General features: G+C 44.4%; 1 protein-coding gene across 2 annotated transcripts; it reads right to left on the reverse strand.

Moving 5' to 3' along the window:
- Positions 1 to 5823: 5823 nt before the first annotated feature.
- TRIM21 (tripartite motif containing 21) lies at positions 5824 to 14226 on the reverse strand. 2 transcript variants are annotated; one of them, XM_084752449.1, is made up of 7 exons: positions 14123 to 14226; positions 12448 to 12598; positions 11718 to 11813; positions 10936 to 11166; positions 9195 to 9217; positions 8475 to 8575; positions 5824 to 8206 (listed from the first exon to the last, which is right to left on the reverse strand). In XM_084752449.1, the coding sequence occupies exons 2-7, from the start codon at positions 12583 to 12585 to the stop codon at positions 7662 to 7664; spliced, it is 1134 nt and encodes a 377-aa protein (XP_084608575.1). In that variant the 5' UTR covers positions 12586 to 12598; positions 14123 to 14226; the 3' UTR covers positions 5824 to 7661. The 2 variants fall into 2 exon arrangements, with proteins under 2 accessions (XP_084608575.1, XP_084608574.1); XM_084752448.1 differs by having other exon boundaries at positions 12172 to 12598.
- Between the last annotated feature and the right edge of the window lie 8238 nt (positions 14227 to 22464).

Raw genomic sequence — 22464 nt, forward strand, 5'->3', positions numbered from 1 at the left:
CTTTGATTAGTTAGGTAGCGTCTTCACCACACAGAGCTTTACATGGTTGTGCCTGCTTTGTAAAGACTGAAGAATGAGTTGAGAGTTCCATGGACAGTGTACAGTGTAACTTGCCTTGCCTTTCAAAGTCACTTTGCTATGTGATCAGACAGACACAGTGTTTAGGAAGCATGGACCTTTGGGTCAGGGTCTTAATACTGACTTTGGTGATGTTGATGATGATGGTGACGGTTGTGGTGATGATAGTAATGTGTTGGGCCTTGGGTAAATTACTTATTTTCACAGAAACTCTTCTTAGGATATGCTTAGGTCACCTTTAAAAGAGGGGTGCCCACACCGAAGTAACTGAAAGGACAAGAAAGTTTTCTGTACAATGAATTGTCCTATTGCATCACAATGAAAATGTCCACACTGAATCTGAACTGGTATAATTGTGTAATACATTTAGTTTCACTAAAACCATATTTAAGTTAGAAATTTTATATAATATGTAGTTCAAAACAACAGAAAACCATCCTGTGTGATCATAGTGGGATGGGTACACAAATACGCACGGTTGGGAACCTGATTCTATGCATATCTTATATAAAAAAGCAGCAGGATTTAGTATTATTCTTTTTTGCAAAGTGATGGATATACTCCTTTTATTTATTAATTATTGGCTTTGATATTAGAGGTCTTTGTAGATCTACTTAACTGAATTAAACCACTGTGAACATTACTGCTTAATAATTTTTTTTTGTAAAAACACCAGTTTAGTTTGAATCAAAATAGAGGCTTGCTATAATCTTCATATTTCTTGATTGTGTTCCAATTGTATGTTTATCATTAGGCCGTGGCATGACTGACCTATAAACAGAATGTTTATTTTATATATATATAATTTAGAATAAATTGTTGGTGTATGTTAAAAATTCATCTTTTCTTTAGCGTCTTTGAAATTTTGATAGTTTCTTTTCTAATCTCATTTTAAAATTATTTCTTTGAAAATTTCAATATATTTTGATTATATTTATTACCCTCTTCCCTTATACCCCCAAAATTCATTTCCTTTTTCCTATTCTTTGTGTCATTCCTGTTTTTTTTTTAAACCCACCAAGTACTGCTTATGCTAAAGGAGCGATAAACCTTGTTTTTAGGATTCCAAGTGTGGGATCAGAACGGTCTCGTGAGAGAATAGGTGAGGTTAATTCACTAGAAGAGCAACCACTTCATGCAGGAGCGTAATTGTTGCCAGCTGAAAAGATCCCGTGAACAGACTCTGGGAGGAGATATATAAATGAGCCCAGAGCTGGAGGCAGGGGCTTTTTGGAGACTTGGGATAAATTTGGCTGTTCATCACTGCACTTCAAGACACTCCTAGAGAGAACCGCTTGAGGGAAGGCTTCGGGGCTCCGGCTCCTGCTGAGGTTCTGGGTTCTGGTTACCCCAGGTTCTAGCAGCAGAAATCCTGTGGCTCATGCCCGGAGAATAATTTCTCGAAACTGATATCCTTAAGGTTTTGTTATTGTGTCCATTAATCCTCATTTCCTATTGTTTTGGTTAGTTGGGTTATAAGTGATGTAGGCTCGGCCACTAAGTTGTTAATAAAATGTATTGGTTAAAAAAATTGAGCCTACATTATGCTGCCCATGTATTCTTGGAGGTGTGGCTTTCACCAGGGCTCACGCCCTTAAAGAAAACTCACTGTCTTTCTCCTTGCTGCTACCAACTGCAGCAAACTCCTCAGATAGGGTGGGACTTTGTGCCATCTCTCTCCATGCTGGGACTCTGTAGGGCCTGAGCCAGCACATATAAAATGTTTCTTTAATACTTTTTGTGCCTGCTAATCTGAAAGATGGTGGCAGAATGAAAGAAATTCAAGAAAATCAAGAGGCTTTATTTGACCTTAAGAGACTATTAATCAGAATTGAAATCAGTACTTGGAGAGCTTTCTCTCACTTCTCAAGATAACTTTTATGTGTTAAACAGAGGTGCGCCCAACACTTGTTATTGGCTATTTGGGGTGAAAGTTGAGATACTATGAAACCTTGTAATTTCTTTTGATGGAGAACAAGGGGAATTATTCCCTGTGTAACTTACACCTCCAGGTAGTGAGACAATCTGGTATGCCATGTGTTTAGACTTGGAGGAACTTAAACTTATATCATTGTAATAGTTCTTACCACCAGCATGAAAATCAGAAGATACAAACTAGTATTTGTAGTGTCAACACCAAGATAGAATATAAAGAGGAAAGATCAACTTTATAGTTAATGCTTCAGATTTTTTTCTTCATGTTTTTCCATACACTCAAGTCTACTCCTCCTTCAGCCTACCAGCCAAGAAGCTAATTGTCTTTATGAATGAATCTTTGGCTCCATTATTGGGTCCTCACATGCGAAGACTCATTATCTGGGTCTGCTCTGTTCTTTGAATATTTTCTACCTAGAATTTCCTTTCTGTCCACTTCCTAGAATATTCCTTTCTGCAGTAGTCTAGTCTACTAAGATCTACTATTACTCCTCTTTAGAAACACCTCTCCCCAATGAACTCTTGTAACTCACTGACACCTTTGTACAGTGTCTGAATGTCTTATGAAATGCTTAGCAGTAGTACATACTAAAGACAGTTAGATTCTGTTTCAGGTCAGGGACAGGAGTTCAGCATGGCTTATCTTAGATGTGCTCAGTTAGGCAAACTACCTATCTCAAAGCTCACTTTATAATAAATGTTCGTTATTTCAGAGAAGACTTTGGATACTTAAGGTAAAGTAAAGATCACTATGGTTGTCTGGGTGTGTTTTTGCACTTTGTCAAATAAAAATAACTGTAAGGGAAACCATTATAAATGAGGGACCATCTGTATACTCCTGGGAATCTTTACGCCAAATGGACATTAGAATGTGTATACATCTACCCAAAGATATAAAAATTCATACTCATTGCATTTAGCACAATGTAAGATCAGGAATGTCAGGCAAAGTTATGTCAGTAGGAAGAACTTTTGTAAGATTTCACAGAAATTCTGGCTGATAATGCTCACCCTGGTCTTTGAAGTAATATAGTAGCTGTCTTTATATTTTTATAAGTGATTTTATAAATAAAATATTTACATTTTTTTTTTAAAAAGCAAAGAGAGTTGCTTTTTATTATTCTTAGTTTGTCGTGCATACTTAGAATTGAGAGTTAATTTTTACAGTGACATTTACAACTCCAAGCTTCAGGGTAGTTCCACCATCTTTCCCTGTTCCACTAGAAGACAGTACCCATGGGAACAAATGTATATAAACCCACCTGCTGACCAATCCCACTTCCGCGGACCTGTCAAAGTATGCACTGCATAAAATATTTACACTTTTAATAGCCCCAAAATGGAAATTTCTTCTGTATCATCAATAATAGAATGAATAAAGAGTTGAATACCCAAACAATGAGCTATGAAATAGCAGTGAAAATGAATGGGCTCTCCAGCACACAACAAGAAAATTTGCTCAACCATGTTCATAGCAGCCTTATTCATAATAGCCAGATCATGGAAACAGCCTAAGTGTCCCTCAGTAGAAGAATGGATAAAGAAACTGTGGTACATTTATACTGTGGAATACTACTCAGCTATTAAAAACAAAGAATTCCCGAAATTTGTGGACAAATGGATTGAGCTAGAAATGATCATACTGAGTGAGGTAACCCAGAAGCAGAAAGACTCAAATGGTATATACTCACGTATATCTGCATACTAGCCCAAGGGGCATGTCCCATGAAAGTCTTCACATACCAGGAAAGTGGGTCAGAGGGGAGGACATCCTACTGGGACTCTAGATGAGAGAAGCATGGGAGAATAGCAAAGTAGAAGGATCCAGAGGGTCCTAGAAACCTACAAGAAGAGCATTATGATAGGCAGATTTGGGCCCAGTGGTCCCATTCAAACTATGGCACCAGCCAAGGACAATACAGGCTGTAAACTTCAAACCCCTACCCAGATCTAGCCAATGGACAGGACATTTTCCACAGTTGAGTGGAGAGTGGGGTATGACTTTCACACGAACTCTGGTGCCTCATATTTGACCACGTTCCCCTGGAGGGGGAGACCTGGTGGCACTCAGAGGAAGGACAGCAGGTTACCAAGAAGAGACTTGATATCCTATGAGCATATACAGGAGGGGGAGGAAGTCCCCCTCAGTCACAGTCATAGGGGAGGGGAGTAAGGGGAAAATGGGAGGATACAACGGATGGGATAATCATTGAGATGTAATATGAATAAATTAATAAAAAAAGGAAATGAATGGGCTGCAATGAGAGTAAAAAGGATCAATCCTACCACTATAATATTGAATTATGAACATTATGAAGCAAAAATAAGCTAGACATAGAACAAGAGGAAAGAGCTCTACATAACTTAGTTTATAAAGCAAAGAATTACAATAAATCTATAATGTTGTGATGTATATATGAGATTAGCAATTATCCTATGAATTATGACTTGAAGGGAACCCATCTGGATTTGCTGAGATGTTGTCAATTCTGTTTCTGGATCTGGATTCTATCAGAAGGGCAAATTCAGTTTTTTTTTTCTTTTTTGCAAAAATAATCTTTGATTGCACACAATGTGGGCTTCTCTGCACATGCATTTATATCAACAGGATTTGACAATTTTTTTACAAATTTGTTTACAAATCCCAAGCATAAGATAAGACTCTCTAGAAAACCTTTATGACACTATCTGGGCTCCTCTTGAAGTTTCTTCTCCCTCTTAAGTCCCCAGAGAAGCCTAAGGTCAGAACTAGGGGTACGAGGAAGGAGCAACACACCTTACAAATGTGTAAGACATGCCTTTTTCTTTGTTTGTGTTGAGAGAGGGTTTCTCTGTGTAGAAGCCCTCTCTGTCCTAGAACTCACTTTGTAGACCAGACTGGCCTCAAACTCACAGAGATCCTCCTGCTTCTGCCTCCGGAGTGCTGGGATTAAAGGTGTTCACTACTACTGCCCACAACACATGCCTTTTTGATAAGCCTGTTTTATTGGTTTCTTCTAGAGTCTGTGGAATGTCAAATCTTGTACAGACCAAGTATAAAAGTCTCCCACCATCAATCAAGGTGAAAAACTTAGCTACTCTCAGCATTAATTTCAACAATCATTTCCTGAGAACTCGCTGTGCCCCGCTCTGTGGTAGGCACAGGGGATGCAATATGCAGGCTGCAGTAGCCACACCCTTTCCCGCGCCCCATTACCGCGAGACTTAGTATTCCTTCTCCTGGCTGAACACATGGCTGCTGCTCCTTGTTCGGCTGATCCTGCAGACTAACAGGGCTGTGGGGCCTTCAACTCCAGGGCCTGGCCTAGAACAGGTACTGAGCATTGCCTCCCACCGAAGCACTCGTAAGGAAGAATCAGACGCCCAAGAGAGGACGGGGCCATATTCTGGCTGTCAGCGAAAGTGCCTTACCCCAGGACAACTCTGAACACCGAAAGTGCTCCCGAACGAACTCCACTGTGATGAGGGCATTGTTGGAAGGCCAGCCTGGGTCCACGGGCTTCCGGGACTGTAGAGGGGAGGAGGGAGCAGGGCGGGAATCTCTCTCTCTCTCTCTCTCTCTCTCTCTCTCTCTCTCTCTCTCTCTCTCTCTCTCTCATATGCTCTCACACACAATAAACACAACAGCAACAAACCAAAGTTAAGGGAGGCCTGTTTTGGGGAGAGATAGAGGACGATGAAAAGAGGGGTGCTGTCGGAGGTGAGTGAATGCAGTAAAGTGTAATAAGGAAACATTATATGCTTACAAAATTTTCTGAGAAGAAAATAAAAAAAAGCTGTCATATCTGAAACACAGACACATACTTTAAATACCCTTAAGGCGTTTATTTATCAAAGCGTTCTTTGCCATACTTTACACCAGCTCGAAGTTGGGTTCAGTGTTTACATTGCACCACTGGTGTCACCACCTGCATGCATGTCACAAAAAACACCCTTTAGACCACATAGTGTGACCAGCACACACTGGTGAACACCATGGCCAGCCTTTGTTCCCCGGAACAGACAAGAGACTGCTAAAGGCAAAACTTGACCTCAAAGTTATTGAGAAAGGAGGGAGCCTCTGCAAAGTGTATTTTGAAGACAAACAAAACCACGAGTGACTGACTCTCTTAAGCATGGTTAATAAAAGGGAACATCACGGTGAACCATGAGTTGGAATGAAAAGAAAAAAATCCAGTTGTTTTCTTCTGGTCCAGCTGCCGAAGCTCACCTTGCTCCATCCATCCATGGGCCTCTTCACTGGGTACCACAACGCCCTCATCTGAGGCCTAGAGAATTCCCACAGTCCTTTGCTCACTCTCCGGGCCAGTCAGTTCAACGATTCCCTCAGCTTTCTGAGGTAGACATATGTTTCCTTTTAAGTCTTTGGCACGAAGCTTCAGTGCTTTCACCTGCTGCAGCAGCTGGGCACGATTCTGCCTCGTGGCCCACACAGGATTCTTTCACATTGGCCCTCGGTTAAGCTTTAGCGTCACAGCCGCCTGTGGGTAGACGGGTCTCTGTGAGGCGGCATTGCCAGAGCTTAGAGGTTTCTTAGGTTTGAGTTGGACCAACAAAGGGAGCAGCAGAAGTTTCTTGACTCTGGCAGCTGTTGGGCCATATTTGTTTCCATTCCCAGTGTACGTAAAAACTTCTGGAGCTACTGACTGAATTAGAAACCATCCTGAATTTTGTCCCTTGCACACCCATCCATCCTGCCTCTTCACTCTGCTGATGGCATTTTTAACACTCTCAATATAGTTGGGTACTAGTTCGGGTACCAATTTCACTTCCTTCAAGGCAAGGGAACCAGGGAACAGCAGACCTGTAAACTGACAGCAGGGAGCCACTGACCATCACTGTCCCATGAGAGAGACAACTGCAGGGACTCACTGACCAGGCCAGCATGGCATCTAAACGTTGGCTATCACTAGGGACACCGAGTATACTGGCACTGTTAAATTCAGCTCTTGCCTGAAGCACTTTCACTAATTTATCTTGGCTTTGCTGGTGCCCTGCAAGGTATCCTTGCTCTGGGTCCTCAGATGAAGAAGGTATAAAGAGCATCCCGGGGAGGGAAAACAAACAACAAACCCGCCAGTCACAACAACAATGAAAAACCCAACCCAAAAGATGTACGATGTTAAGGAGATGTATTTTGAGTTTTGCCAACGAGGACTGAGTAGGGTAGACTGAGGTGCAGTTTTAAGGAAGTCCTTCTGCAAGCCACAGAGGATATAGGAATAGGTAGGCATCTGGCCAAAGGGAACAGCCACGGACAGAGAAAAGAAAACAAAGTAAGTCACACAAAGGAGGCAGAAAAATGTGGTTTTGGCTGAGCTAGACGAGTTCGGGTCTAATGTGAGGAGCCTGTGTCACTAGACAGAACCATTAAGGACCCTGTGTCAGGTTTATTGGTGTTAAAGGTCAGTTGGCGCTGGTGGTTACCTCCAGCCATGCCTTCATTCTGGGGCCCTGACTCCTCTAAAGAGATGAGGGGTTGGGGTAGTTCCAACTAGATGGGCTAAAAAAAAAAGGCAGAGTGCATGGCTAAAGAAGAGCAGTAGGAAGTGGGTATCAGCATCTAGAAATGGTCTTCAGTAGTCATTGGGCCTTGATCATGACGAGGAGGGACCAGTGTGCAGCCAGTAGTTCCTGGCTCCTGCGCGTCACATCTTCAGCGGACAGAGCTTCAGAGGTGCTGCGTTCCCACCGTCATCATTGAAGCCGACACTGAAGAAGGACCGCAGAGGCCCGGCAAAATCACACTCCGAGAAGGTGTAGATGAGGGAGCCGCGGTCAGTTATGTTGTAGAAGGAGACAATGCCAGCCTCATAGTCCACAAAGATCCCAATTTGGCACGGAGGCACCGGCACGTGGAGGGTGGTGTGGGGGCTGCTCCCAGCCTCATAGCTGTCTTTTTTCCATAGCCAAATGGTCCAGAAACCATTCTCAGGACTGAGTGAAAACTGCCCCTTCCTCTGTACAGAATTTCTGCAAACCCCCAGATCCCAGGCCTCCTTTCTGGTCACATCTACCTCCCAGTACATCTTCCCAGAGCAGAATTTCTGAGCACCTAGCACCATGGGGTAATTATTAAATCTCTCATTACTCTCAGGCACATTCTGCGGCTTGTCTCCAATCCTCACTTGTCTCTGGTCCTTTGAGATGACGAGCCATGGGTTGGCTGTGCTGTGATCCAGAGTAACATGAACTGCACAGAGAAGGATCACAGGTGAGTCTGGGAGGGGCCAGCAACTCTTTGCCTGTGGTGAGGGGTGACTCTGAACCTCCACTATGTGAGGAAATGACTCACAGTAACTGGCTCTTCCTCTGAGGTGTGAGCAAACCTTACTGATGTGTCTCTGCTCCACCTGGACTCATCTGCCACCTCTTCCACACGCTGCCCCCCTCTCCGTGCTCCCCACATACTGTTGTTATCCCCTTCTATTCCAGCCCACAATTCCTAGAAGTCACCTCACCCCAACATGTCCTCAGCATCTTCTTCCGCCCTGGCACGTGACATGCATTTGTCAGGTCCGGGGAGGCAACATCTAACGTGTCTAGGTTCCAGGATCCACTCCTAGAGGAAAAAAAAATGTCTGAGAATCTTACTTGCTACTTCTATCTTCTACCCCAGGACCCCCTTCATGGATGGCTGTGATAATTAATACTTCAATATAAATTGACAAATATGCACGCATTCAAAGTCCATGTGAAAGAAAAAAGTAGTTTTTAGCCAGGAGCTCCAAGTTGTAGGAAATTTAAATAAGTCTCCACTTCCTTCTAAAGCCTGAGGCCACAGATAAGTGGACTCTATTTAAGTTCATAGGGAAACCTTTAATAGACCGAGTCACATCTGTGAAGAACCCGGAGGAGCCCTGCTATGCTGCAGATTCTATTCATGACTTATGGACATCTTTCCAGACGAGGGTCCTAGCAGACTCAGATTCCCTTTTGTTTTTGGTGGGGGACTTTAATGGGTGAAGATGATACATACACTCTAACTACATTGGGCAATCTGTCAATTGAGATGCCCATTATCCTTCTGAGGGGAGGGAACACTTTAGAGAGGACCAGGTCTTTGAGAACAGGGATGCAAGGGGGAAGCCACAGGGCTCGTTTCTCCAGGCCAATGGCCGTTTCTCTCTCTTCACGCATGCTTCCCGCTCCCTTTCCTAACTGAGCAAACCTCTCCTTACCTTTCCAGGACGAGCCTCACATCCTGAAGAGAGAAAAAAACAGACAGTCAACTCTGGAGTTTCTGACTGACCACTGAGATGTCACTCCTGGGGACGTGCGTGCGACATCACCCATGTTTCCCTGGGCTCTGCGGTGCAGCATTCCCTCGGGCCGCTGACATTCCAAGGACAGCTCTGACTAGCTCTTAGCAGAGAGGACATGTGACGGTTTATGGAACAGCTAGGAAGCCAGCATGGATGTGGCCTTTAGCTAGGGCACGACCAGGGTTTAAAGACCGATTGCGAAGACAAATTAGAAGGGCTGGGCTCCTGGAGGGGGTGGGGCTGGCCATGGAGATGGTAGAAGAGGAAGATCAATAGCACAGCCCAACTGAAGCCCAGAGGCGGTTTCAGGCAGACAGTGGCTGAGGGGTGATGTCCAGAATGGCTCCTTGCCATTTAGGGGCTTGAGTTGTCTGAGGAGGAAGGGTTAGTTGGTTAAAAGCGTTGTCCTGGGCTAACCCACCCCCCCTCCACCTGTGTTTAAGAGTGCGCTCAAGTGAGAATATTCCTTCCCAGGGAGTGACAGCCATAATGAGGCTCCTAGACTTAGTCAAAAGGCACTAGGGAGCCCAGTTCAGTTACTGGCAAAAGAAAGCCTGCCAAGCCAAACTCCTATGACCAGCTTTTCTGTACAAAGCAGGAAGAAATGTTTGGATGCATCTGAGGGACAGCAACATAGGCATGAGAAAAGAAACATAGAAACCATCTATGTAAAGTTCCAATGTGAGGCTAATATACCATAGGCGGTGGCTTTAGAATATGCACTGACTTTCAAAAACAATCATGTGCGTATTTTATCCTACTGTGTGTCTACTACTACTACGACAGACTGATGTACGTTAGCGTGAGTCTCTCACCAAGTCCATCGATGCCTCTGCTCCTTAGTTTTCTCATCTATAGAATGGGGTCACAGCAGCACCTACCTGAGCCTGGCACGCCACTGGTGTGCTGTTTAGGAATTTGCAGTTACCATCATTGTGGGAAAAATTTGGGGAAAAAAAACCTTGTAGTACCATTACACGATTTCTTAGTTCCTGTGATTCAGAAGAAAAATTATTTTAAAGCTAAATTTATTTTGGGAAAAGAGTGAGACTACACGCAGAAGCAGGGCATGTAGGTGGTTCACAGATACAGCGTAACGTGTTAAGATGCACCAGCTATGGTAAGGGTGAGGGGCACCCTCGTGGATCCCAACTCCCTCTGTGGCTTCACAATGGGAGAAACTGAGTATAGACAAGAAAAACAGTTCTATCACGACCTATCACTTTGGAGAGAAATGGCACAGTTCAGTTTTGTAAACTGTACTAAAAAACATTCTAAGGCTACTTGTCTGAGCACTAGAAATGGGTTTTCTTATTTAGCTCTTTAAAAAAAAGCACTCAAGATACGTAATATTATGTATCCTGGTGACACGTGACAAGTGCAGCGCTCCAGCCGCCCCACGTGGCACCTCCTGCGGTTGGCACCTTCCAGGCATGGCTGTCTATTGGTTGCTACATTGGGTACTTTTCTCTTGCATCTGTACTCTGTTGTTCTGGAAGGGAGGCTGCTCGCGGGGGTGGGTGGGTGTGTTTCACATTTCAGTTGATTTAAGAATATCCCAAAGATTAAGGTAGCACTTGCATTAAGAGCCGAAGAGCAGTTGCGGGCAGCTCTCGCTTTTTCCAAGTCACGCCTTGCGCCTGCGCAATGGTCGCACCTGCAGAAGCTCCAGCTCGGAGCACCGGCTCCTCCTCTCCAGCTCTGCGATGAACTCCCGCAGGGCCTGGTTCTTCTCCGCCAGCTCAAGCTCCTTCTTCCCCAGGAGTCTCAGGTGCTCCCTCTCATCCTCCTCCAGCCTCTGCAGCTGCCTCTGTTCCTCCTGAGCCAGCAAGCTGTTCTGATGTACAAACTCTGCGTGAATCCTCGACCTCTGCGTGTCCACGTTCTTCTGTGGTGGCAAAGGAAAGACAAGAGTTTTACACTTCTAAATTATTGATAAAAATTTCCTAGGCTTTGGGAGGTGGAGGTGTTTCTGTTTCCTAAACACCCATTCCTGTTTATGTTTGGGAATGGGCACACACACACACACACACACACACACACACACACACACACACACGCATGGAGCTTGTACACACACAGACAGACCCGCATGCAGCAAACACACACAGACACACACGCATGCATAGAAAACACACACACACACACACACACACACACACACACACACACACACACACCTTCTGGCACCAGATATTTTCTCAACCTTTCTTCCAAAACTCAGGATCGTTGTGCCAGATCGGAGGAAATATCATCTGATTTCCACCCACCCTCCTTCCTTCCTTCCATCCAATTTCTCTCTATCTAGAGACGTAGAGAGTGGGTGATTCTTGGAGAGTGACCTCTATAGTAATTTTGCCACGCCTCGGATAGGCACAGTCATGGCTATGGCTTGCTTGAGGTCAAGACCCGGGACGCAGCCCAGCCTAGGGCTCTTGCCTTCCAATCTGTTCTTTGCCTTGCAAGATCCATTTCCAACTTCTCGGCCAACTCTTTCCCTTTTCTCAGTTTTTCTAAAGCCACGCGGAGCTTCTCCTGCAGAAAAAGACAGCAGGTTAGTCCCCAGCTGTGGTGTAGGAAGAGGCGGATGGAGACTTTGGAAGAGAGCAGGAATGGCTTACAAAAACAGCTACCGGGACGGGGTAATGGGATCTGGGTCATTACATGTGTAATTCACCAGGAAGGCACGAGAAAGCAAGACCCATGTCGCATCTCCCATGCCATAGCCCCTGCTCCTGAGAAATAAAGTTGTATCCAATGCACAAGTTTCTCTCAGTGAAAGGAGAGAGCAACCCTCCATTCCCGACGCTGGGCCACCACTCTGGGGAAGAAAGCCCTCACTCCACAGGCCATCTTTTCTACACCTACATGTGTCTCTGTGCTTAGGCCTCACCTGGTATATCTTAGCAGCCTCTTCAATAGGGACCGTGGTGTGGTCACGGTGTTTCCCAGAGTGGGCACACACCCAGCAAAGGGCCTGCCCATCTTCCTCACAGAACAGATGCAGTGTCTCCCCATGCTTCATGCAGCGGACTTCCTGGCTATTGGTATTCTGGGCTATTTGTTTTAGGTTTGTTACCATGTTGGTTATATGCCGATTGGGCCTGAGGTTTCGGAGCAGGAACTGTTGGCGGCACTGGGGACATGTACCGCCCCCTTTTTTCCCAACCTCAGAAATGCATTCCTTGCAAAAGCTGTGGCCACATTCGATGCTCATCGGCTCCACCATGGGGTCCAGGCAGATACTGCAGGTCACCTCCTCCCACATCTTTTCCACAGACATTTTTGAGGTTGTAGAGGATGACATCTGCCGTGGAAGCCTGAAGGGGGGCAGAGGGGGTAAGGGAAGAGATAAAATCAGAGGGTGCAGGGCAAAAGCAAAAGCAAGGCAAACCCCAAACTCCCTAAAGTAACGCCAAAAAAAAAAAAAGTGAGAATGGCACAGGAAGGGAAAAGAAAAGATGGCGCGAATATCACTGCAATAACAGGAGTCTCTCCCCATCGTCTGGCCTATTGATCCAGTCAGGCAGAAAGGGGAACTGAGTTTCCAGAAGAGAGCAGAGTAAGTTGGTGGGGATAAAGCTGTTAATAACTCCGCCTTCATCACATCCTTCCCTGCTTTAATCCTCGGTGTCCAGACTTCTCACACATACTTTCGCTCATCTCATGTCTCCGCTGTGCAGAAGTCAATCATAGCCGTAATGACCATTTAACCGCATTTACACGGACTTCCGGATTCCAAATGGGTGCTACATGCCTGTTTAATCTTTTTTCTTTTCTTTTCTTTTCTTTTTTTTTTTTAAATCCTTCAGCTGTGTAGCCTTGGCTGTCCTGAAATACTCTTTGTAGGCCAGGCTGTCCTTGAACTTACAGAGATCCAACCCGCCTCTGCCTTCTGAGTGCTGGGACTAAAGGTGTGCGCCACCAGCGCCCAGCCTAGTTTTCACTAATCTTGATAGTAACTACAGGGGTCCAGAGTTAGGAGTCAAGGTTTCTGCAGTTACTCATTACATGTGGCATCTTGGTCAAATATGCTGGGCTGCGTATATGGCGACTGAGCAATATAGGCTATACCATACAGCTTAGGTGTGTCATTAGGTACCCACTCAGGTCATGTAAGTGTACCTCAAGATGTGCGTCCATTCTGACGTCATCTGAGAGTACACTTCCCAGTTATTAGGGTTGCATGTGTATGCTTGTATGCATGCACGCATGTATATATGTATACACACATATATACATTTCTGCATTTTTATTTATCATATGTTCTTATATGCAAATTACACTCAAGCGCAAATGCATCCATATAGGAGTGCCCATACGTCGACCTATATAAATGCCTATGTACATATATGTATATGTGTGTTCATTCATCCACATTTGTGGGGAGCACTCCCCGGGCTCGTCTGGAAGCTGCTCGAAACTTGGTACCTGTCTCAACTTCCTTTAGGGCGCTGTGTATCTTAAGCCCACATCAATTTTCAGTAGAACATTTAAAATGGCTAGCACTTTCCTCCAGCAGGGGTCTTCAAGGGGCAGGAGTGTCCCTGGGCTCCCCTCTGGGCTAGGTCACCGGTCCTGCTTCTCCTACCCTCAGCTCAGGCACCAGGCACCAAGGCAGCCCCTTCCAGGGTCCCGGGAAAGTCATTTTCAGAGTCCAGCTACCACAGGCCTGGGTGGGCGGAGCGGCCGGGCTGGGACTAGAGAACTGCACAAGAGAAAGCAGCAGGTGGGCCGGCCGGTTCTGGGTAGGGGGCGCTAGTGGGAAGGGGCTCCTGGAATCTGGGGCTGGGAAGAAAGCCCTTCTAGGCGGGCTGAGGGGGGGTGGTCCCAGCCTCACTCACCTTATCAGGGTCTTCAGCCTTGGCCGCTGGCTCCCAGTTTCGCTTTCCCAAGCGTTCTTCCTATATTTCACTTTCAGTTTCCTTTCAGAGGCCAGGCTAGAAGGAAGGGAGTGGGAGGAGCCAGGGGAGGAGCGGAGAGTTGAGTGGCAAGGGGAGGCAGAGAGGGCGGAGACTGGGAGGAGAGGTCAGAGGTGCCGGAAAGCTCAGACTCCCGCCTGCAGGCAAGGAAAAGTCAGCACCTTTCTTCCTGGGTGCTTTCTCTCTGAGGATTTCTTGTCTCATTTAACAGTATGTAATCTACAGGATATCCGTCTTCTGTCTTTGACCTGGCCTTTACCTCGCGTCTGGGAGCATCTAGGAGAAGAGGTTTGAAATGCAGAGGAGTCACCATCTGTTTCCTACGGTGATGGAGTCCTTCCAGCAAAACTGACAGTTCTTTAAAATCTGAGATGAAAGATCTCGCCACCGTTTTTATTAGCATACATTAATTGTGCAGTGTATTTTCAGTATGATCATTTCCCACCACTCTGTCTTCTGATTTTGCCTCCCTCTTCTCAGATAGTCTAGAGTGAGAAATGTACTCTTTATGATGTCAAAGTATGTGTTATACCAATGAAGGGAGCTGAGATTTGTGGGCATCAACTGTATTATAACTTGAGCTAAAAACATCAATTGAATTTTCCTTGATATTTATAATATTTAGGAAACATAAAAGCATTCTGTGTTTTGAAATTTCCAGTCCCATTTAAGAGAAAAATTTCGTAGTGAAAGGCCACGAGGAGACATCTACTGTCTAGATTGTGCTGCCGCCCCAGAAAGCAGAACAAAATACAGAGTCAAGCATTTCAAGGGACGAAGAACTCTGTAAACATCAGAAAATGACTCTGGCTCATAGGCCTGAAGATCTGTTGCTATTTCCTGCAAAGCACGTGGGTTCCAAAATAAGACAAATAGATTCAATGTCCATTTTGCTATTTACCACTAGATGGCGCTCTATCTGTTTCGGTTTACACACTGGCTAGAGAGATTAATGCACACACACCCTAGAGCTGTACTGGTACATATTGTATAACACTCACACAGACCGACTAATATATGCGTAGTTGCCTTAGCTGCCTTAGCTCCTACATTTGGTAATTGTCTAAAGACCCAAACTACCACTTATTCCAAATTCCTTTCACTCACAGATAGTACTTTGATATTTCAGTCTTTTTTTTCCCCCACCATAATGAGATGATCCAAGTCTTTATTAGGAAGAATTAATGCCATTGATATTGCTGTCCAGCATATTGGTGTGTTGGTGAAGTGAGATGCTTAGTCCTAGTCTCCACTGACTTTAGTGTGTGTCGGTAGCCCAGGTTGTCCCTGGTGGGAGAGATAAGTCCACTCTGGCCAGGACAAGAAGGGCATCCTCTGCTTATTTCTAATTTAGTGACATAAGAAGCCCCAAAAGAGATGAAAGTAAAAGGAGAATCAGTTGGGAACTGTAAAAAAGTGTCCCTTTTATTTTCTCAGATGAAAGGATGAGCTGAGAGCTGTATCCAAGCTGGGCGAACACATGGCTTGGGCTGAGCCTAGAGAATTTCTTTCTCTCTAACAACTACCTCTAGGCCTGGGCCTGGAAGTTTCTAGGCTCTGTACAACCTAACCTTCCAAGATGACTTACTCAATCCTACTTCTCTTGGCTTTTGACTGAATTGCTCTGCTTGGCCTCATACTTTGGCAATCTGCTCTAGTCTTCTGGCTCCTTCTGTCTTCATCTGTGTCTACCTTGTTCTCTCTGCAACCTGTCCTTGCACAATTGTCTTCACACTACTGCCATACACAACCACTCCTCTTCCTCTGGCCCTCTCTCTGCTCTTAAGCAGTGTCTCTTTCCTGTGCGGTTTCTTCATGAGTTGAGTGTATTCTATCTCTGACTCATTCTCTCAAACCTTTCTCTGACTCTTCGCTTTGTCTGCCCTTCAGTTAGGTGTCACTTTCAAACATGGCTGCTTCCTTATACAGGCTAACCTTACCATCATTGTTAGGGATTAGAGGCGCTGCACTAAGGGCATGTCTGTATTCCAGCCAGACCACACTGTAATCCAGGACATGCCTGCCTGCCTTCCAGCGGCATCATACATATCTAGAAGGTCTTTACATGTGATCTTTTGCCAGAGCAGCCATGTTCCTGAAATTAAAAGTCCTCTACAGGAACAGAAAGGGATCAGTCAATGGGTGTGGGAGAGGGACAAGAAAGGGTGATAGTGGGTCGACCAGTTGCTGATTTTGGCTATGTAACAGAATTATGGGATAGCCCTTTAATCTTACAGGTAAGGCCTTTATTCCTATAATAAAATATCACAGACTGAGTAGTTAATAAAAACCCATAACTTTCTTTCTTAACACTTTCAGAGAGATTTCCTAGATGCATATAATGTATTTTGATCAACTATGCAGCCACCCCCTTTCCTCCAGTCCTTCTCATCCCCTCACTATTTCCCATGCCAAACTCATGTGCTTAAAAAAACCATCAAGTCCTTTAAAATTTAAGTAAATGAGAACATAATAGGCTCTTAGAAAAGGACTTATAAACTTTACACACATTCCTTTGATCTCCCTGTAAGAAGTTAAGTGCTGTTTTCCAGTGGCCTGTCAAGCCTCCTCTATAACCAACATATCACATTAACCTATCCATGTTCCATGGTTGGAGAAGACTTTTAATACTCTTTATTTTGGTCTATATCAAACTAATTCAGAAACACACACACACACACACACACACACACACACACATACACACACACACACACACATACACAGACAGAGACAGAGAGACACACACACAGAAAGAGAGAGGCACAGAAAGGGAGGGAGAGGGGGGGGGAGGGGCTTTCACAATTCTCTAGGTATACCTCAAGCCAGCCAAGATGGCAGCCAAAATTGGCTGCCTCGGACTCCTTGGACTTTTGCTTATATCATTTGATCCATTTTGGGGTCTTAAGATTTGAGATCCCTTTGCTTCCTGTGGGAAGTGAAAGGAAGAAGTTGGGGTTCCTGGAGGAAGCGGAAGCACTGCCATAGGTGATTATATATACACCACTTCTTAGGCTGATTTTTTTTTACTGTTTCTAGGAAAAATCTGAGCAGTTTTCTAGTGATATTATTTATGTTAAATAAATGGAAAATTTCTAACAAAACACATAATATTTGAGCATATCTGTTTTCCCTCCTACATGGTGTCTGCCAAGCACCACTATTTTAAAACTTGATGATTATTAAGCTCTTTCCAACATATTACCTGTAGCCAGTAACTGCTTTATATCAAGGATCCTAATAATGGGGCTTCCCTCTGAAAACCATCTTCCTGAATGTGCTTCATGAGTTAGAATAGGTGATGGGTAGAACTGGGGTATGACCTGCTGAGTGGACAGGGATGGCATCAGCTTGGAAATCCCGTGACTGTGGTCTGAATGAATTTCTGTGTTGTGAGATTCACATATTGAGATAGGGCTGATGATGATATCAAGAAATGAAGCAATGGCTTAGGACCCTTATAAAAAAAGGATTCAAAGAGAAGGCCTTGTCTGAAATTAATTTCGGTTGCCAACTTGGCTGGCTTGAGGTATACCTGGAGAGTTGCTGAAGCACCCCTATCTCTCCCTCTCCCCGCCTCTCTCTCTGTATCTCTGAATTAGTTTGATATAGTCCAAAGTAAAAAGTTTATTAAAAGTCCTCTCCAACCACAGAATGGGGAGAGGTTAATGTGATATATTGGCTATAGAGAAGGCTTGACAGGTCATCATAAAAAATAGCTCTTAACTTCTTATGGGGGACGTCAAAGAAATGTGTGTGTAAAGTTTATAAGTCCTTTCCTAAGAACCTCACATGTCCTAATTCACTTAAGTTTTGAAGTACTTGGTGGTGGTTTTCTTTTTTAAGCACATGAGTTTGGCAGGGCAAATGGTGAGGGGACGAGGAGGACTGGAGGAAAGGGGGTGGGTACATAGTTGATCAGTACACAGCATATGTGTGTAGGAAATGCTCAAACAATAAGAAAGAAAAGTAATCACGTAAAAGCTTTGTATTTTAAAAGAAAATGTGTGGGAAAGTGAGGGGAAGGAGAAAAGGACCTGGAATTGACAGGACGTTCACAAGAAGACCAACAGAGCAAACTATCCAGGGCCCAGAGGACCTACTGAGACTGAAGTGCCGACCAAGGACCGTGCATGGGCTTGACGTAGGCCCACTACAAAGATGCAGCCGATGGGCAGCTTGGCTTCCCATGGGTCCTCTAGTAAGGGGAGTGGGGGCTCTCTGTGACATGGACTCTCTTGCCAGCCTTTCAATCACTTCCCCTAGTGGGACTACCTTGCCAGGCCACAGGGAAAGAGGACACACTCAGTCCTGATATGACTTGATAAGCTAGGGTGGATGGGAAGGGGGGCTTCTCTTTTCTGAGGAATAGGGGACGGGGGAAGAGCAGGTATGGGGACTGGGAAGTGTGGAGGGAGGGGGCTGTGACCAGGATGTAAAGAGAATAAATAAATAAATACATTAAAAAGGGAAAATGTGAAGTCATTTTATAAAACAAAGACATCTGAAACAAACAAGATTAATGAGTGTTGAAAAAACAAGATTTATTGTGTGTATATGTGTGTGTGTGCGTGTTCGCTCATGCTCAAGTGCCCATGGAAGCCAAAAGAGGATGTTGGATGCCTTGGAGCTGGAGTCATTAGGCAGTTGTGATACCTGATGTGAGTGCTGAGAACCAAACTCTGGTCCTCTGGAAGAACATACTTTCCCAGCTCCATATATCTTAATTTCCTCATAGTAATTAATGATTCTGTGGAGCAATCACCACCTACCTTATACAAATAAAGACTATGGGTCAAGGAAGTCATTTGCTCATAATCAAGTATTGGTGACAGATCTAGAAATAAACATCCCTGAAGTTTTCCACTACCTCATGCTTGGCAGATGACGTCCCAAGGCATTTCTGGGGGAGAGAGAGAGAGAGAGAGAGAGAGAGAGAGAGAGAGAGAGAGAGAGAGAGAGAGAGAGAGAGAGAGAGAGAGAGAGAGGGAGGGAGAGAGAGAGAGAAAGCTTGCTTCATGAGCGTAGTTTCACTTTCAAATACCCTTTTATTCTCCTTTCTAAAGCACTGATGCATGTTTCTGGCTACCCTATTTTCTTTTTGGGAGGAAGCTGTGTTGATGCCTTCTAGATGCAGGCATTCAAGATCTCTTCACTAGAAGGACAGTGTGCCCCTAGCTGTTTACTTGCTCTCCACTTGCCTCCACCTGTCTCTGTAGTTCACTGAGTTGGGTCTTCTGGAAAAGTTAGGCCTTCCATATGAGGTATCTGAGCATCCTCCTGCTGCCTCTGAGAAAATCATCAGGTACTGAATCACTTGCCTGCTGCTTCCACACCAAGTCTCAGAGCTGCCTGGCCGAGAGCTCAGGGACCTCAGCAAGGTTAGCTGCATAAATCTCTTGGATTTGCATCTGGTTCCCAGCAGACCTGTTGTGTCTCTACTTCTAACAGGAAGATTATAAAGTACTGGCTTTTATGGACAGAACAAGAGATGCTTCTTACTAACAGAGGAACAGATGAGAAGAGTCACAGGCTTTGGAGCTGTGGTGAGTGAACAGATGAGGTGCCAGTCTGGGCTGAGGGCACTGGGCACCAGGGCCTTGCACACATGCCTGCACCATCATTTCTGCTATGAGCAGAAAGATAGCCATGCAGGGTAGGCACCTTCCCTCTGGGTCATTCTATGACCTGAGACATGATAGTGACTTGGATGAAGGCCTTTCCTGTTTTTTTTTCCTCTTTTATAACACAAGGGACTTGAGTCTGTTAGGCTTTCTTTACATCTGACTTGCCTAGGTGGTTTGGACTGAGACCAATCATGAGAAGATGAGCAATGCAGGATGAAGGGAAACACTGCTCTTCAATTTTCAACTACCTGGTCAAATCTGGGAAAAGCTGTAGCGTGTGGATGGTTCCTCAGGACTTCCTGCAGAGGCTTCTCCAGCCACAGGCAGAATCTAACAGCTGTTCTGCAGCCTGTTGTGAGGCAAAGACAGTGACAGCGTAGGGTCTGCCTCGGTCCAGCTGCTTGATGAAACCTCCATCCAAAGGGCAGTTTCTGATTAGTTTGAGCAGCGCAGCTGTCAGTCCCCCTTCTGCTAAGCTAACTCAGTCTGAGGAGGCTACTCACCATGCGACAACTGATCTCTTTAACACTTAGTAGGGCCTCATGATTTCTTGATGATCTCAAGACTCTCACTGCCATTCAAGGGCAGAAGTGCTCTTATTATTTATTACTTACAAATTAGGCAGCTTAAGAGACAGAGACGCTCAAACATGCCCAGTGCTCACAGATGGCAAGCAGCAGTGCCAAGATTCAAACCCAGACTTGGTGGATATATGGGCTTAAAACATTTTTAGGTTAATTTAACTACTTTTTGTGTTTGAGTGTTTTGCCTGCATGTATGTGTACACACACACACACATGTATATATATATATATATATATATATATATATATATATATGTTACACTGCATGTATGTATATTGCACATACTCTCAAAGGGTTGTGGTCTATCACATGGTTGGGGAAGTGAATCTGGGTCCTTTGAAAGAGCAACAAGTGTTATTAATCACTGAGCCATTTCTTTAGTGCCTAGAGCATGCACTTTTAATCCTATGCTCCCTGCCTAGAGTATAATATGCATTATATGCCAACATGTCCCAACCTCTAAAATGCCAATGTGAAATGTATGCTTGTAGTAGAATGCATGTATTATCCACGCTTAAAGCCACTCAAGGAAGTTAAAGGGAGATCACATTTGCAGAGAGCTCAGATGACCTTAGCTTTATCTGTGTTAACAGAGAAGGGAAAAGCCCAATGGCCTGACTGTGAAATGGTTATAGCCACTTGTGATTTACATAAAAGGCTTCTGTGTCCCTCCCTCCCTCCTTCTCTCTCTCTCTCTCCCTCTTTCTTTCTTTTTTCTCTATCATTTAATACAGATCATCTTAATACTAGATACTTAATATCTTAATACTAGGTACACTCTGGACCTACTCTAGGCTTTAACCTTGCCAGTTAAATATAAGATTTTAGTTGTTTTAGCAAAAACAAGATATGGTGAAAATTTGAAGATCAACTGTTTAAAACATTTAAAGAGATTTAATACAAGTCAGAATTTTAAAAAAAATGGAAGGATCTGATTTTAAAAATGAGATTTTTTTCTTATATAGATTATGAATTTATAAACAATCAAAAGTTTTGCAAGACTTTCCAGTTTCCATCCTTTCACATGACCTCACTGCAGCTCTACTGACAGCATCAGATCTAAGTTCACTGATTCTCAGCCACATACTCTGAGGATCCCGGCTTGAAAGCAGTGGTAGGGAAGGAGATGTGGAGAGCAGGTCACCCCCACCCCCAGCTGCACCCAGCTTAAGCCAGCCCAGAAGCAGAGGAGGTGGAAGAGTCTGGTTGTCCACAGACCCTAGAAGCAGTCTGTGACTCCTTTGCACAGGTGCTTGGCAGAGGCAGTTTATGCCAAGCTTATTTCCGAGCAGTGTAATTTTAGCCTTAATGTTAGCTAATGTATATCAATATCATGGCTTGGGCTCCTGGCTCATGTTGGTCTCTGTTCAGCTTAAGATTCAGTGCTATGGCATATTTTTCTGTGTCTTCCCTTTTGGCCCTAGGACCCAGCTGGCAAAGCCAGAGGCTTAAATCCTCACATTCCCTTGAGTGTTGGTGACGGATGGTTGGTTGTTATAGAAACCTTCTTGGGGTCTCCAACTTTCTCTAAGCCAGGCCATTTCCTTTCAAGATTTATAGTTAAGCTATTGGGGATATACTTCTTTGATTAGCAAAACAAAATAGACTTTACACTATTCATAATTTTCTGGAGCTCATAAAAGTAAAATGGTGGAAGGGCAGAGAACATAATTTAATTTTTTTCTGTCCCCAGAATTGCCTGCTACTGATTTTCCATCTATTTGCCCAACCTCTGCCCATACATCATTTATCTATTTTATCTACTAGCCACCTCTTTCCACCTCCCCTCCCCCTCCCCATAACACATCTAGTTCGATCAAGTGTCTTAGTTGCTCTCTCAGGAGATTTATTGCTTTGAGGAGAACATTCTTGTCCCCAAGCCATAACTCTATAACTAAACTCACTCAGTTTGCAGCACAGGATGTCATGAAGCACATGAGCTTTTGGCTAGGGTGTTGACACATGAGTGTACTCAGGACTGGTACATGTAAGTGGTCACTGGGGAGGCAGGGGATAAAGAGGACTCTTAAATATGTAACTTTATGTCACCTC

Source organism: Acomys minous, assembly GCF_964271855.1.
Source record: "Acomys minous genome assembly, chromosome: 2".
Taxonomy (NCBI): domain Eukaryota; kingdom Metazoa; phylum Chordata; class Mammalia; order Rodentia; family Muridae; genus Acomys; species Acomys minous.

Bases quoted from the DNA above. Each gene is read 5' to 3' on its own strand.
- TRIM21 (XM_084752448.1), bottom strand. From the start codon at position 12,585: ATGTCATCCTCTACAACCTCAAAAATGTCTGTGGAAAAGATGTGGGAG. The intron at 11,814-12,171 runs GTGAGGCCTAAG...CTTTTTCTGCAG, and splicing joins AGGCTGCTAAGATATACCAG to GAGAAGCTCCGCGTGGCTTT. The intron at 8,207-8,474 runs GTGAGGTGACTT...TTCTCTGTGCAG, and splicing joins GATGCTGAGGACATGTTGGG to TTCATGTTACTCTGGATCAC.